At 43.2% G+C, this 14,206-nt stretch overlaps 4 protein-coding genes across 4 annotated transcripts; 2 read left to right on the top strand and 2 right to left on the bottom strand.

Moving 5' to 3' along the window:
* Positions 1-460: 460 nt before the first annotated feature.
* Positions 461-3,509, bottom strand: LAJ45_04934 (uncharacterized protein; the record flags this gene model as incomplete). Its single annotated transcript, XM_046114510.1, has 7 exons — positions 461-493; positions 558-1,432; positions 1,485-1,704; positions 1,790-2,011; positions 2,081-2,275; positions 2,341-2,604; positions 2,664-3,509. 7 exons carry the CDS (start codon positions 3,507-3,509, stop codon positions 461-463), a joined length of 2,655 nt encoding a protein of 884 aa, XP_045972059.1.
* Positions 3,510-4,724: 1,215 nt separating this feature from the next.
* Positions 4,725-5,810, top strand: LAJ45_04933 (uncharacterized protein; the record flags this gene model as incomplete). Its single annotated transcript, XM_046114509.1, has 5 exons — positions 4,725-4,883; positions 5,040-5,432; positions 5,515-5,574; positions 5,661-5,680; positions 5,807-5,810. 5 exons carry the CDS (start codon positions 4,725-4,727, stop codon positions 5,808-5,810), a joined length of 636 nt encoding a protein of 211 aa, XP_045972058.1.
* An 811-nt stretch (positions 5,811-6,621) lies between these two features.
* LAJ45_04932 (uncharacterized protein) lies at positions 6,622-8,056 on the bottom strand (the record flags this gene model as incomplete). Its single annotated transcript, XM_046114508.1, has 3 exons — positions 6,622-6,881; positions 6,976-7,305; positions 7,432-8,056. 3 exons carry the CDS (start codon positions 8,054-8,056, stop codon positions 6,622-6,624), a joined length of 1,215 nt encoding a protein of 404 aa, XP_045972057.1.
* Positions 8,057-12,193: 4,137 nt separating this feature from the next.
* On the top strand, positions 12,194-13,820 carry LAJ45_04931 (uncharacterized protein; the record flags this gene model as incomplete). The annotated part of the gene is made up of 3 exons (XM_046114507.1): positions 12,194-12,646; positions 12,699-13,060; positions 13,427-13,820. 3 exons carry the CDS (start codon positions 12,194-12,196, stop codon positions 13,818-13,820), a joined length of 1,209 nt encoding a protein of 402 aa, XP_045972056.1.
* Between the last annotated feature and the right edge of the window lie 386 nt (positions 13,821-14,206).

Genomic DNA, 14,206 nt, shown 5'->3' with positions numbered 1-14,206 from the left:
GAATCATTCCGCCTAGAGACCGTAACCAATGCACAAGCAGGTAAGCTTGATTCTTTGCCTACGCATGTACAAAGTTTTGATAATCGATAACTATCTTAACTGCAGAGAGGCAGAAGAGAGTTTGCCTCAATAAAAAATAAACACAAACCCAGATTAAAACCTCGAGACGCCGATAAAAACGAGCCAAACAGTAAAGAAATAGTAAATGGGATGCAATGAAAAGACAATGGTAGGAAAAGATAGTCGATGGCTACAATGGTAGCGGTGGTAGTGGCATTAGCACTAAAAACAGCACACTATCGTGCAGTGCTTCTGCTAAAAAATCTCTTCTGAAAAACCCCTTTCAAATTGGGTTTTGGGCCTAGGGCGTTATTCCTTTTTTTCCTCTGTATTTTTAAGGAGTTTAGTGGAGGTGACGGCGGGATTGTGACATCATTAAGAGCAGTACTCGAGATATCTTTTAAACACTCTCTTGACAGCCCAAATTCCGAATCTGTTGTTGGATTGTTGGCCATCGGTGCAAGAATTTTGGGGGCTGTCTCATAAGTAACACTCACATCCTCTTGCGTCATCGGGAGCCGCCGTTTATCATCCTTAGAGGGGGCGGCACTCTTACGCCAAGTATTTTTCCAATCATTGCTGTTTTTCCTTCCTGTGGCTGAAAACGAGAATGCCCTTTTCATTGGGACAATGTTCGGAGCATTTTTTGGTGGTTGCTTGGATTTCACTGAGCTGCCTGCCATCCTTTTCCCAATAGCATCAAAATCATCACCATCCCCGGATTCACATGATTGGATTGAGGAGGCCTCTGACTGACTCCCATAGCTCTGTAAACTGTGCATAGATTTCCTTGCAACTGTTGATACCAAGCTAACCACAGACAGCCTTTTCATAAGGTTGCTTGTGTCCGCTCTTTTCCGAGTTCCAGGGCCCATCGATCCAAAAGATAGCATATCCTTTGTCCAAACATCTGCTAGCTTTGCCTCAATGCTATTCCTATCAGACCGCTTGGGTGAAAAAATTGGCACTCGATTGATACTCAAAACAGAAAGGCTTCTATTGATACTGGGGGCGTTTGACTGCGAACAAATGACTTCGGAGAGAGCATGAGTATTTTTGATGATAACATTGGCGACATCTGATTTTGGATCGCTCCCCGAACGATGGAGAGATTGATGTCTGACCAAAGTTCCAGGGCGGCCAAAAACGGTTCCGATCGGCTTCACATCGGAATTCATTGAACCAAAAAGGTCAAAGTTCGTTGAGCTGTACTCTTGGTAGTCTCTGCTTTCAGCTGTCGCTCTGTCCAATATCTGAGTTCTCCATACCTCCTCCTCTTTCGCTGAACAAGCACTGACTAATATTTCGTAAATTCGATGCCCTGCCTCGAATATAATTTTCCATGAGAAAAGCGCAGAATGACAAGTCAAACCTGTGGTTTAATTATCAGAGACTGAGCTTCTAAAAACAACTAGAAAACCGACCTCGGCCCTGATTCACCTCCTCAATACGGGCGGTAGCCAAAGTTATAGCGAACTTCACGCTATACCTGTTATCTGCCTTGGAAACTGTCGCCAACAAAAGGTAAGACTTGTATAATAAACAAGCTAGATATTCCCCGGTAACGCCTGTTTGCCGTTGCCAAACGACATGTAGTACGCCGCACAGGACAATGTGTCCCAAAAGACGTATAGAAAATCCGGACTGTAAAAGCATCGCAAGGCTAGTTAGAAATGATTTCACTTATAGAAAGCATGGAAATATCAATTATGTGAAGGAGTGGAATTACCTTTTCCTGAAAGTCTATTCGATCCTGTAACAACCATGTCTTCTCTATCCTCTCTCGTGTTCTTGGTGCCTCGCGTTTTGCTGTGTTAATCTGGTACGCCGTCTCTTCCAGTCGATAACGAACCTTTTCAAGTAGTCTATTTGTTTGGGGGCAGTCCATTGCTGGCGTATATTTCACTATCTCTGCAAAAAACAGAGGATACTTGCATATCCTTTGTATGGGCTGCGAAAGGTGAAGAATCAGTAAGTATCCTCAAATCCTGTATATTTTTTGAGGATAGAGTCTCCATACCTTAACAAGCATATCATCTAATGTCAGAGCACGCTTCCCATACTCCCGTTGATTGTCTGGCGAGTTTATTGCTCCAGCCAGCATCTCGCATCCTTTCTCCCATGAATTCCATGATTGACCGCGAAATTGGCTTAGATCTTGGCACACGAGTTCGTATTTGGCGGAGTACTCTTCGTAGACAAAGAACCCTCTCATCTGTACCCTCCCCCCAAAAGAATATCAGGACCAGTTGCAATGTTACCACACAATTTACTGCTCACCATTTTATCGAACACTTCTGCCACTTTAGCGGCTGCCTCTGGGTTTGACAAAATGTGTGCCCTCTCCAATTCACCTACTTGCGGGCTGATATCAAGAAACTTCCCTTTATAATTCTGAATTTGGTGTGACGCAGCAGGGAGCATGCGAAATATTTCTGACAACAAGCTCTCATGGAGATCAAGTATTTCGGCAACGTTGCGTTTGATGGCGTCCTTGACATCTGCGGATATGCAATCGCAATCATTGAGCACAGAGAAATAGAGCTTTCCACGCTCAGCAAATGAAACAGTCACCTATTTTAAAGATACGGTCCGAAACTTACATTCATCAAAACCTTTAAATCAGCGATGTAGTACTCTTCTGTATTTATCAATTCTTCAAGTGCGCATCTGCGATCCCTCATTCTTGTTACGGTGGCATCATCTAGTGTGCCGCCACTAGACTTTCTTCTGGTGGATCCACCTGCGATAGAAAGAGAGGCAAATGTATTTGATGCCGTCTTTACAGCAGTAACAAATCTCATTGATGAAGAAGGTGTTTTTGTATCCGCTTTTGAGGAAGGCATAGAAGAAACTGCATCGCCATCAATGAGTGCGGAAGCGCCTTCCGTTGACGAATATAAGCTTTTTCGGTGGTTTGTTTCTTTTCGGCGGAACGATTTTATCCACTTTCGGAATTGCAGCGTGTCCCTCTCCTTTCGATATGGTACGTCTAACTCGTTTTGTGAAATTTCAATGCCATTAGAGGAAGTAGTCGTTAACTCTTCAAACTCCTCAAAAAAATCAGCTGTTTCGGTGGATTCAGTAGTCCTTTTTAGTGCCAGATTCAATGAACTCCGATCTGCCTCCACCATTTCCGTATATACCACAGGGATTGCCCAATCAGCGTCCGATGAATGTGAGCACGGACTTGTTGCAGAGCTAGCAGTGGATTCATTGATTGACGATGGCTGGCATTCTGCAGCTCCGAGATCCATGGATAGAACAGACAGTTTATCTGCTGTTGAGTGGAAGCTCTGAATGGTGCTACTTTCCCTCGAAGATTCGGCATTTGTAGTTGCTGTTGTTGAGACGAAAGGCCGAATAAAATAGGGAGGTTTCCACGATACGGAATCTTTGAAGTATAACGAATCACTGTCTGATTGCTGCGCTGGGATAGTCATAGCCATCTCTGCAAGAAATAATGAGAAAACGCAGAGATAAGAAAGAGAGCAGCAACAACAACAACAACAACAAGAAGAAGAAGAAGAAGAAGAAGAAGTGTAACCAAAGAGCAAGACAATTGAAAACAAAAGGAGTTTAGAAGCAAGGCATGGTAAGAAGAGGAATTTGGGAACGTAGTCTATATTTACAGCTCGAACGCTACTTTGTGACCAACTGCGGAAAAAACAAATAAGCCAGCTGCAGGTGACGGCCGCGTGGAACAAGAGTGACTATCAAATTTCAACCAAAAACGAGGTCGAGTGGGAGAAAAGAGAAAAGAGAAAAAAATACGTACCTTGGCAATAGAATAGAAAGACAGAGAAAGAGCGGAATAATAGAGAGGGAGTGTGAGGGACAGACAGAGCAAGAGAAGGGATAAACTTGAACAGCCCCAGCACTCGACGGATATCATATGCGGCCAACAACTGGGAAGCATACTCATGCAGCTCGTCTGGCTCGTAGTGGTCATGACACGCTGCTGGTTCAGTTAAGCAGATATTTTTATTTTTATTTATTTCTATGATTGCTCCTCCCATCGGAGGTGAGCGGGTTGGAGCTTCCTAGGGGCTTTGCGGCATTCCGCTATCTCTCAAACGCAAGCATGCAAGAACGCACCGGTTACCATATCGGTTACTAGGGAGGTCTCAGTAAATCTTCGCCATTCAGGATTCACCCCGTGGTCCACTTCCTTACCACGATAACAATGCAGGATCACAGCCGGTCAACAATTGACCAGGTCTTGTATCAGAGCTCACGTTTTGATTTGCGAGAGTCAAGTGCAAGGTCGCTAAAGACGCATGCACGAAAAAAACCAAAACCAGGCTGAAAGCTGAGCTGTCGCTGCGGAACATTGCAAAAAGCACGCAATGGATCTCAACATGCCACAGTGTATATGGAGTAGATAACGAGCGTGCCGCCACGAGAGAAGTTGAATTGAATACTACGGGAATCGACATCTCCTCGTCAACCCTGGGTTGATGCGAGATCGTCGATCTCCCGGCGCAGCTCTTTTCGGGATATGACGTCGCCAAGGTGGTAAATTTGGGATGGCTTCGCCCTAATAGCGTAATTCCCAGCACGGAGACCCCGCTTCTCTACATCTGCTCTTTTAGTTATCATCCCCACTTCCCCAGCTCATAGTTGCCTCACAAAAGCTATAACCTAACCCCCCACTCACAGAAATGGATATTCACATGCCCTCTATCGTCTCTTCCCCAAATCCTCACAACAATGCGCCTCAAAACGGTAATGGGAATGCAAAGGAGGATCTCCTAGCTTTGATGAAGGAGAAAGATAATGTGGAAGCTGAGCTTAAGGCTCTGGGAAGCGTTTTAGATTCAGTATGTTATCCGGGTTCAAAGGCTTTTATCCACAATTATAATGATTCAAGCATTCTTCCTTTTAGAAATTTGGCCTTGGGTCACCTATAAAGTTGATTGAATTCCTCAATGGAGCTGAGAATGGATGGAAAGCTAACCTGGAATGTTTTAAATCAGCATAAAGTAAATATGCAGACGCCGCTCTGTACCTTCGATGGATACCCACGTGACGACATCGACGTTGCCCAGATTCGCATCACTCGGTCACGAATAATACACCTCCGCAACGACTATAAGGGCCTCATGAACAAGATCGAAAAGGGTCTTCATGCCCATCATGCAACTATTGCAGCCTCACTTGCTGCTACACCATCATCCCCAGCGACCTCTTCCTCTACTACACAACTGATAGAAGCGCCTTTCGCAAGGGTTAACACGGTTGTACCAGGAAGTCCCGCCGCTGAAGCCGGCATGAGACCAGGGGACCTTATCAAACGGTTTGGTACTGTGAACGCTTTGAATCATTCAAGACTCTCAAGAGTAGCCGAACTTGTTACCCAGAATGAAGGTGTAAGTGCCTTGTCATTTATTTCGAATCCTTCTACTGTAAATGTCGCTAGCTACATGTTGCTAATTTAACTGAAATACCTAGAGACCTATTAATGTTCTACTCTCTAGAAAGGATGATTCTGGTGTGGAGGTCAATCTCCATGTCAGTCTGACGCCAAGAAAAGATTGGGGGGGCAGGGGTCTTCTAGGCTGCCATCTTCTGCCCTTATAATCATTATAAGAGATCAGTCTTTGAATTGTATCGAGGGGTAGGTGTTTACATAACACTTATAAATCTGCGACATACCAGAATACTTTTATTTCTAAATGACGGTTTCTGGGACCTAAACTCATTTAGCTTGCTTGCTCTGCTAATGTAGGGGTTATTATCTTAGATAATCGGAATGCGCTTCCAGGTTTACTAACCATTTATGGTCTTACTACAGTGTGCTAAAAGTGATTTTCTGAATTAAATTTTTGCGGTATTCTCTAGCTATTTGGGCATTATATACCAGTCGACATTTCTACGTTTAACTTTAAGATGTAGTAGACAAAACTGGTGTGGATAACCATTTGCAAATATTATTATTAGCTGGTAAAATTACCAACGCAAACGCCCGGTTTTCTATTCTTGATTCAAACAACCCAATATCTCAATATACAAATTGATCGTATCTTTGTGAAAAGAGTACAACTCTACTAGACATGAAATCGCATGAAACACCGAGCATTGTTAATACGCTCCACTAGGATTAACTTGAAACAAGATATTCTACCAAAAGAAGTAAAACAAAAAATGAGAATATATATATATATATATAAGAACAAAGAAAAGACCATCCCACCCCCAAAAAAGAAAGGAAAAAAGGGAACGCAGGAACGCAGGAACGCAGGAACGCCAAGTTTACTTTTCCGTCCTATGCAGTGAGGAAACCCCTCCTCCGGGAAGTGTCAAATACTCCGAGAAACACCAGCAAATACAGTGGAACACCAACAAAAAAAAAGAATGTTAATCAGGGAGGTAATAAAGACTGGACAATTCAGAAACTAGACTCGTATTTTATCGAAAAGTGCGCATTCAGGGTGACGAGGAATCTTGAATGATCCAGTACTTATTATCTTCGCCGAGTAAGATGTGAGTCTCACGACCTACACTAAGCCACCATAACCATTTAGGGTATTAAACGGGTTTCGGTAGTCCAGCATAGGCTCAAGACTCATCCGTATCGGTGGCTTCGTATATTCCAACGCCCTGTCTTTCTGCTTCCTTTTTTATCCAGTTATAAACTCCTGCTGACATCTCCTCTCTTGCTTTCTTCTTGCCGTAGAGATTTTTCAGAGGGCCAACCATGACGTCTTTGGGGCCATTGGGTCGTCTGATAATCGCCGCGACGTCATACATCCCCGGAGTCCGTGGGTCAGGCGTGAATTTATATTCAGGAGTGTTTACTCCAAGACGAGGACAGACAACTTCATGAGTATCGTCAGCCATCTTATAACCTGATTAAGACATGAACGGACCGAGGTAGAAGAGACATAAGGAACCAGGATATAGGGTAATTACGATTTACAATCGCCGCCGGTTTAGATCCTTTGGGATATATTACGTCTCCGGTGGCTTTACTTAGCTTTCCGGACTTCTTGGTACCACCCGATATGGAACCATTAGAGGATGGCGCTGGTGAATTCTTCTGCAGCCAAATCCAAGCCGCTTTGGAGGCCGCAACTTTTGCAGAGCGCTTGTTTTTAAATGCAGCGTTCTTGTCACCGAATACCTCGTCTTCAAGACCGGGATAACCGGGTTCTGCAGGAAGCCTGATTTCGCATGAGAAGCCGGCGCCGGGTGTAGCATAGTCTGTGAATTCTGGCCTTGTTTTCCTACTATTACACCAATCTGTAAACGATAAATAAGCCCCTTTCCAACTTCAAAATAAAAAACGTATCGAGTTATTCTGGTTTATGTGCCGGAAATGGAGAAAGTAATCTGAAACCAGCAAGGTGGTAAAGGAGGCTTTCTCACCACTTAATTTCCCAACCCAATTCGTATCATCTTTTTCGGGGCTTTCATTCATCATTGACTTTGAATTCTTCGGTAGGCTCCTCAGATATTCAAGCCCTAAACCCGCTACTGCCTCCTTCGCATGCTTCTTACTAGGATAAGCCCCTTCGGCCTGGAATTCTTTTATTCCTTCTGGTCCGACTAGCCTCAGAGTTGCGCTAAACCCAAGCGGCAATTCCGCTTTAAATTCGAAAGAAGGCGACATTCTCACTTGTGATTGGCAGAGCTCATGGAGATCCTTGACATGTGTTGTCGTTATTGAGGTAGAGATTACAACGGGTTCAGTAACTAGAAGTTTCTCCTCTTTGATCTTCTTTGATTTAGAGGACTTTTGTGGAGCTTCTTCCATGGGGTTGAGTTCGCAGTAAGTATCAGCTGGGATGAAATCTGTATCGCTAAATTCTTCAGGTGGATGTTGTTCCTTTTTGATGCGTGGTGATGGGCTCCGTGTCGATGGACATGACATCTTAGAAGTATCTTCTTCCTCAATAGACATTGCAGATTCCTTTCCGGAGTGCAAAGATTTTGGCAGTGGCATAAAATCTGACGCGACAGTACCAGGAGTATTAGAGGATGTAGTGGTCATAGCGACTACTGCAGCCGCGTGAGTGAGAGCGGTGATATGTGAGCGTGAGTAGGAGTGCGAGTAGGAGTGCAGATGGAAGTTGTGAGCGATAAAGCTGTGAATCGGCGGGCTATCTACTATTGTAGTTTTGTAGAGATGATTGATGATGGTAATAATGATCGCTGTGGGGAGGTATTCAGGCAGGCAGGCAGACTTCAGGCCACCAGCGGTTGCGGTTGGGGGTGCTAGTTATAAGTAAGACGACACATGGTGGGGAAAGACAGAGGAACGGTGCAGAACGGACGCCTGAACCTTGCAGGGGTTATGCTGATCAGCCACAGTATTAGTCTTGGACTATCTCCCTAATCAGGTAAGTTGTATATGTAATCGACAAATGAGGCGCGAACTGATCCGTAACCTACACCCGAATATTCGTCCACGCGACCACTAGACCCAAATTATAAGACGGTGCGCGATCCATCCGCTCCTCCATTTTCAGGGCCTGTGGCGATTTGTAACTCACCATACAAAATTTAGAGGCTAACTGAAATCATTGACCCCTAACTTTGGCACCAAGGTGTGGCTCTTGCTTTTACTCTACTACATGTACCTATTATCCCGAACCTGATATGGTTAATGTGCTCAATTGAACGCAGTTACTGTTCATTCTCTCCCTATATCTAGTGGAATAGGTGGAGCTCTCTAGCGTATGGTAATATTCGAACACTCACTCAGAGCGTTTATCAGAGAACTTTAACTACATATATCAGGTTCAGTAACACTTTGCGATTCGGCCTAACCGCCTAAGGGATACACAACTTATCCCTTAGGCGGATGAAACTCTTTCAGCTAATACTAGCCTTATCTAGTAACTTATGTTGATTTTGATTGGCTGTATTACTATTAGCCAACGCAAAAATTCAAAAGCAAGAAGGTTAGCACTATCGTTCACGGACACCGGGTATTCACGGGCAGGCCAAAAAAGAGACAGCCAAGCCCAGTTTTCGCCCTTGTCCGTCAACTCCCAGTGTCCGTCAATGCCCCGTGAACGACAGTACTTGGTTCAAGGGATAAATTGTGTCCACCACGGCGCCGTCATAGGCCTAACATGTGTATTTCAGGCTCAGAATGAGGAGTACTTAAGACATACATATTAGTAATTTTACTTCTATCGTAACTCACTTCCTGGCTCTTGCTCACCAAGTGAATCATATATATATCACTATTTTTGTCAGGAGGGTAAAAGTTTCAATGGAGATATGTACTTCACCTCTACAAGATCTTAGTTACGCCCGTTGTCTGTGGTGCTTACAAGGGGTCTCATGAATTGCCCTTGCAGCATCGACACTACATGTATATATTCAAGAGTATAGAGTAATAATTACCTTAGCGTCGAACCGCATACAATTATAAGCCTTATTCAGCCGGCTTATCCAGAACGTAGGCTCACAATAGCCTTATCAGTACAAAAAGGTTCAGGTAAGTGCTATTTAAGCATGTTTTAAGGATGAAATAAGGCTTAAAAAGGGTTTTTGTACTGATAAGGCTATTGTGAGCCTACGTTCTGGATAAGCCGACTGAATAAGGCTTATAATTGTATGCGGTTCGACGCTAAGGTACATGTAACAACACATGCATAGCACATGTATGTATACCTAGCTAGAGGTACATGTATGTATCAAGTGTAAAGTCCACGCATGCACGGTTTAGGTACTTGCACTGTAAGCTTTCATCAGTACCTGTCGAAGTCTACTACATGAATACATGTATATATATATGCCAATTGCGGCGAAGCATGTCCCATAACTTAAAAATAGATAGCGCAGCTGATGTCGACGAACTATCCCAGAAATTTTCAATTCCCAAGTCAGATACTAGAGTACCTTGAATGGTCAGCATATCCCACTCGAATAGGCTTTCATAGATTAAACAGATCCGACCGATCGTCCTTATAAGTAACCTAGCTGATCAGAGATAGATGATTTTTTCAGAGGTACTTTTTAGGTACTATCATTGCGGGTTTCCGCCTGAACGCAATATATATATTTGCAATAACCAATTCCTGGGCCCCACTTGGCAATCTGTTTAATATAATCATATACGTATAACTAGTACAAAAGGATTATATATATCCCTTAGGCTGGATCCAGGCCTGATCTCAATACATGTAGTGTTTCCCAATGGCAAACAATTCCCAATAGGGATCAATTGGTGATAGAAACGTTGCAGGGAAGTGTCCGTAGATAGGTGATATTCTATCACGGCTGGATTAGATGATAAGAACTACATGTATTTACATGCATGTAGTGCAAAATCGTGGGGGGTGATGTAAATAGTTTTTTTTACATGTATATCACAACTTCCACATATTCTGATTGTGACACAGTTGAGATCAGTCCTGGCGGCCTAGGGGACACATAAACAATGACATTAAATGATGGGAATTATATACTATAGTATACGCCAGGTAGTAAGTACATATATGTGAGCGAAGCTGTTGGCTGTAATGCTCTGGAGGCTAGACTCTTAGGCCAGGAATGATAATATGCATACACGTGCACATGTACTCCAATAAGTTCATATTTCACTGCATTTGCCCAATGGCCCATGCATGATAGAGCGGTCGCGGCCTTCTGACCTACAAACTATATATGTGCACCACAATTAAATGTATGTATTTACTTAAATACAGCCAGCCCACGTGATCACATGTACAAATCTCGACCGGAATTAATCTATTACAACTGGTCTATATAACATCGCGAGATACTAAAATATTTGCGTAGTGTATGTATTTGCATGTAGCTGGCCATGTGGGCAATATATGTAGGTACATGTAGTTACGCTATATCGATATAGCTGTTGGGCTTCAAATATGTCTCGAGATCTCTAATGAATTAAACAAAAAAAAAAAAATCTCGAGACCCCCCTGCAGCTAGACGTACGCACATGATCTCACGTACAACCGGCCTAAAATGTAAAACAGATGATAGAAATTGATAAGTCGATCAAGAATAACGCAATCAAGTTCATGCTGTACAGCCCAGATTTCGAAATCCTAACTGATCATGATATGGTAATTCGTCTGAAGTATTTGCAGATCTGTGATGAATATGACAATACTACCTTGGTTTCTCCATCGCTGGGGTTCAAAAATGATGATAACTTAATCACATGTAATTAAAGTAGGATTTGAACCTAAAAATAACTTTCTTTATATAATTTAGCTTATAGATATCTTTATGGATTCAAGCGTCTTTCTTTCTTAATTGAAGTACTACGAACATTTATGTGTTGCCACCGTGCCCTCGCGAGTCATAACTTTAAATTGATCACTCCTATCGATCCTCGAGTCTAGGGCCCGTCGCATGTCGTCAATGTTGAGATCGATCCCATACGTATATACGGCATCGTACCCAGGCCTTGGGGAATTCGAAGCAAAATCACCTCATGGTTTCCCAGGCGTATCTCCCTGGTCCTCTTATCTACTGCCTTCGTTTTACTTTTAATCCGTTTATCAGCTAAGGGGCCCATATATAGTTGGCCATGGACTCAGTTCAATGGTAAGGGCGCCGGATGAAGGGTTGTGTTTTTCGACGGTTTATATTTTTATTTTTTTCACAGTATATATATACATGTAGCATACATGTACTAGACCGATGCATGCGCGCATGTCATTCATGTTCCGTTGGATACAATATGTATTTCAATGTTGCGTGTTGTATATACATTGTAATTAGTGCATATAAATTAAAGGAACTCTATATACATGTATATATTATACACGTATGCTTCCACTAATTTTCAGAAAGGCTACATGCAATATAGCGAAAATATATTTTGCGATCGATGTGCGATCGCGAGAATGAAAATAATTCCTGATATCATACATCGTGGGTTTATCTCTCTATATCTCTGGCGATTTGCTAAGCTGCTAGCAGTATAGTATCGATATACAATTAGAATTTTCTTTCACAGTACACATAGTCCTCAATATATTGATCTGGCGCTAGCCAGCTAATTTAAGTCATGTAACGTACTTTACCGTGAAACCGCCCATGACAGGGATTCCGCTCGGCGCCGAGCCAGAGGTAGCAAACGAGCTCCCATCACTGTAGAAAGAGTACGAGGCATCACAGAACCAAACAACAACGCATAATGGGTCGACTATCACAGAGAGAGAAGGATGAGCGGGAGGAGCGGATGATTTTGGCAATTCATCACTACAGAAAGAGTACAGAACCATCAATAAGGGCAACAGCAGAGAAGTACTCAATTGCCTACTCAACTCTACGTGATAGACTTGGAGGGGCCCAAAGTAGAAAGGAAAGTCATCGGCATCAACAGCTTTTAACTGAGCAAGAGGAGAAATCAATGGTCCGATGGATTTTGAAGATGGATGAGTGGGGCTTCCCACCTCACATAGCAATAGTAAAGGAAATGGCGGCTGTATTGGTCAAAAACCGCACCAGTCATCGAAATCTAGGAAAACATTGGCTTACTAGATTCCTCGATCGCAACCCTGATGTAGCGACTAAGCACAGCAATCGCTTAGATCGCCAGAGAGCCTATGCATCAAATCTGGAAGCGTTAAAAGATTATTTTCGCAAGGTAAAAGTCCAATTTCCCCGTTTAAAACTCTTTCTAATCAATATGGAAACAGTTAAATGAGGTGACCAAGAAGTTTAATATTCAGCCTCAAAATACTTACAATATGGACGAAAAAAGTTTCATGATGGGTGTGGCTAAACGCTGCAAGGTGATCTGTAAAAAGGGGAGGAGAAATCCGCGATTGACGCATGACGGTAGCCGAGTTTGGGTGACTGTCATTGAGGCTATCAGTGGTGACGGTCGCACCTTACCACCAATGATAATAAACAAAGGTGATGGTCACTATATGGGCTGGTACGCAGCATTGAAAGATAGTGACAAAGCAGTATTTGGCTACTCCCCGAAAGGTTGGAGTGACCAAAAGCTTGGTTTCGAATGGCTAGTCAAGGACTTTGAACCCAACTCGGCTAAACAGTAAGCAATCAATCGTACTTCAAAGCCCAATCTCATATCCAGCAACTAATTATAAACAGAGCCAATGGTGATTATCGTCTCCTAATCCTAGATGGGCATACTAGCCACTTAACTTGGGAATTTTTCGATTTTTGCTTGAGCAATCGGATTATACCCCTCTGTCTTCCTGCCCACTCCACGCATATATTACAACCTCTTGATGTCGGCATATTCAGTCCCTTACAAACCCATTATAGTAACGGGTTGAATCTTTTAGTTGAGGCGGGAGAAACAGGAATCAATAAAGGAATCTTCCTCCAGTACGTACCATTAAAACTGTTTTCTAACAACTAACTATCTGGAAATTGGTATATTAATTGAATATAGGCTTTTATTTCCAGCCAGAAATCTCGCATTTACAAAGGACAATATCCTCAGTGCATGGAGAAAGACTGGCATCATTCCTTTCAATCCCCGCAAAGTCATTGATAGGGAAAAGACCCTGGACGCCAAGAACGCCGAGCTTTCAAAGTTCCGCCCGCCCATGACAGTATCCGCAACTCCCAGGACTTCAAGAAGTGCAATTAGCCTTGCTAGACAAGCAGCGGGACTACTAAAGGGTAATACAGACAGTGCTCGCCGGCTAAAAGCTATTATCACACAGCTTAATAAAGGTCTCCAAGGTGCCATCACTGACAAGGAAATTGGGGAGGAAATGCACCGACAATACAAGCAAAGAGTTGAGAATAAGCCCAAAGCAAAGACAAATGATAAGCTGTAATGGGGGTGCTGGGATGATACACGACCGTGACTTCGATCTGACATAGAAAGGGTAAACGGGCAACGATGGATTCATTGGGCTCGTTCGATCGAAAGATGAAGTTTATTTGTTTGATCGTATTTGTAGTCTAAAAACTTAATAACTTTAAGGGGTCTCCTCGCTAGTAAAGATTCCATGACTCCCCGAGTTCAAACTGGGGGCAACCGAGTACTTTTATCGAAGTTCCGCCCCTTTTTTCCCGCTTTTTCTCCCTAGACCGTTTTTTGTTTTTCCCGTAGTCCGGGGACACTGCGACTTTTTCTATGAGAGGCGAGAGGAGTTGCTGCCACATCTCGGACGAACTTCCGCCCGAATCAAATCACGCAATCTCTGCCAAGAGCTGGTCG

Source organism: Morchella importuna (genome assembly GCF_003444635.1).
Source record: "Morchella importuna strain M04M26 chromosome Unknown Morimp01GS013, whole genome shotgun sequence".
Taxonomy (NCBI): Eukaryota; Fungi; Ascomycota; class Pezizomycetes; order Pezizales; family Morchellaceae; genus Morchella; species Morchella importuna.
Note: the sequence above shows the minus strand (reverse complement) of the source record. Positions and strands in the feature narration are given on the sequence as shown.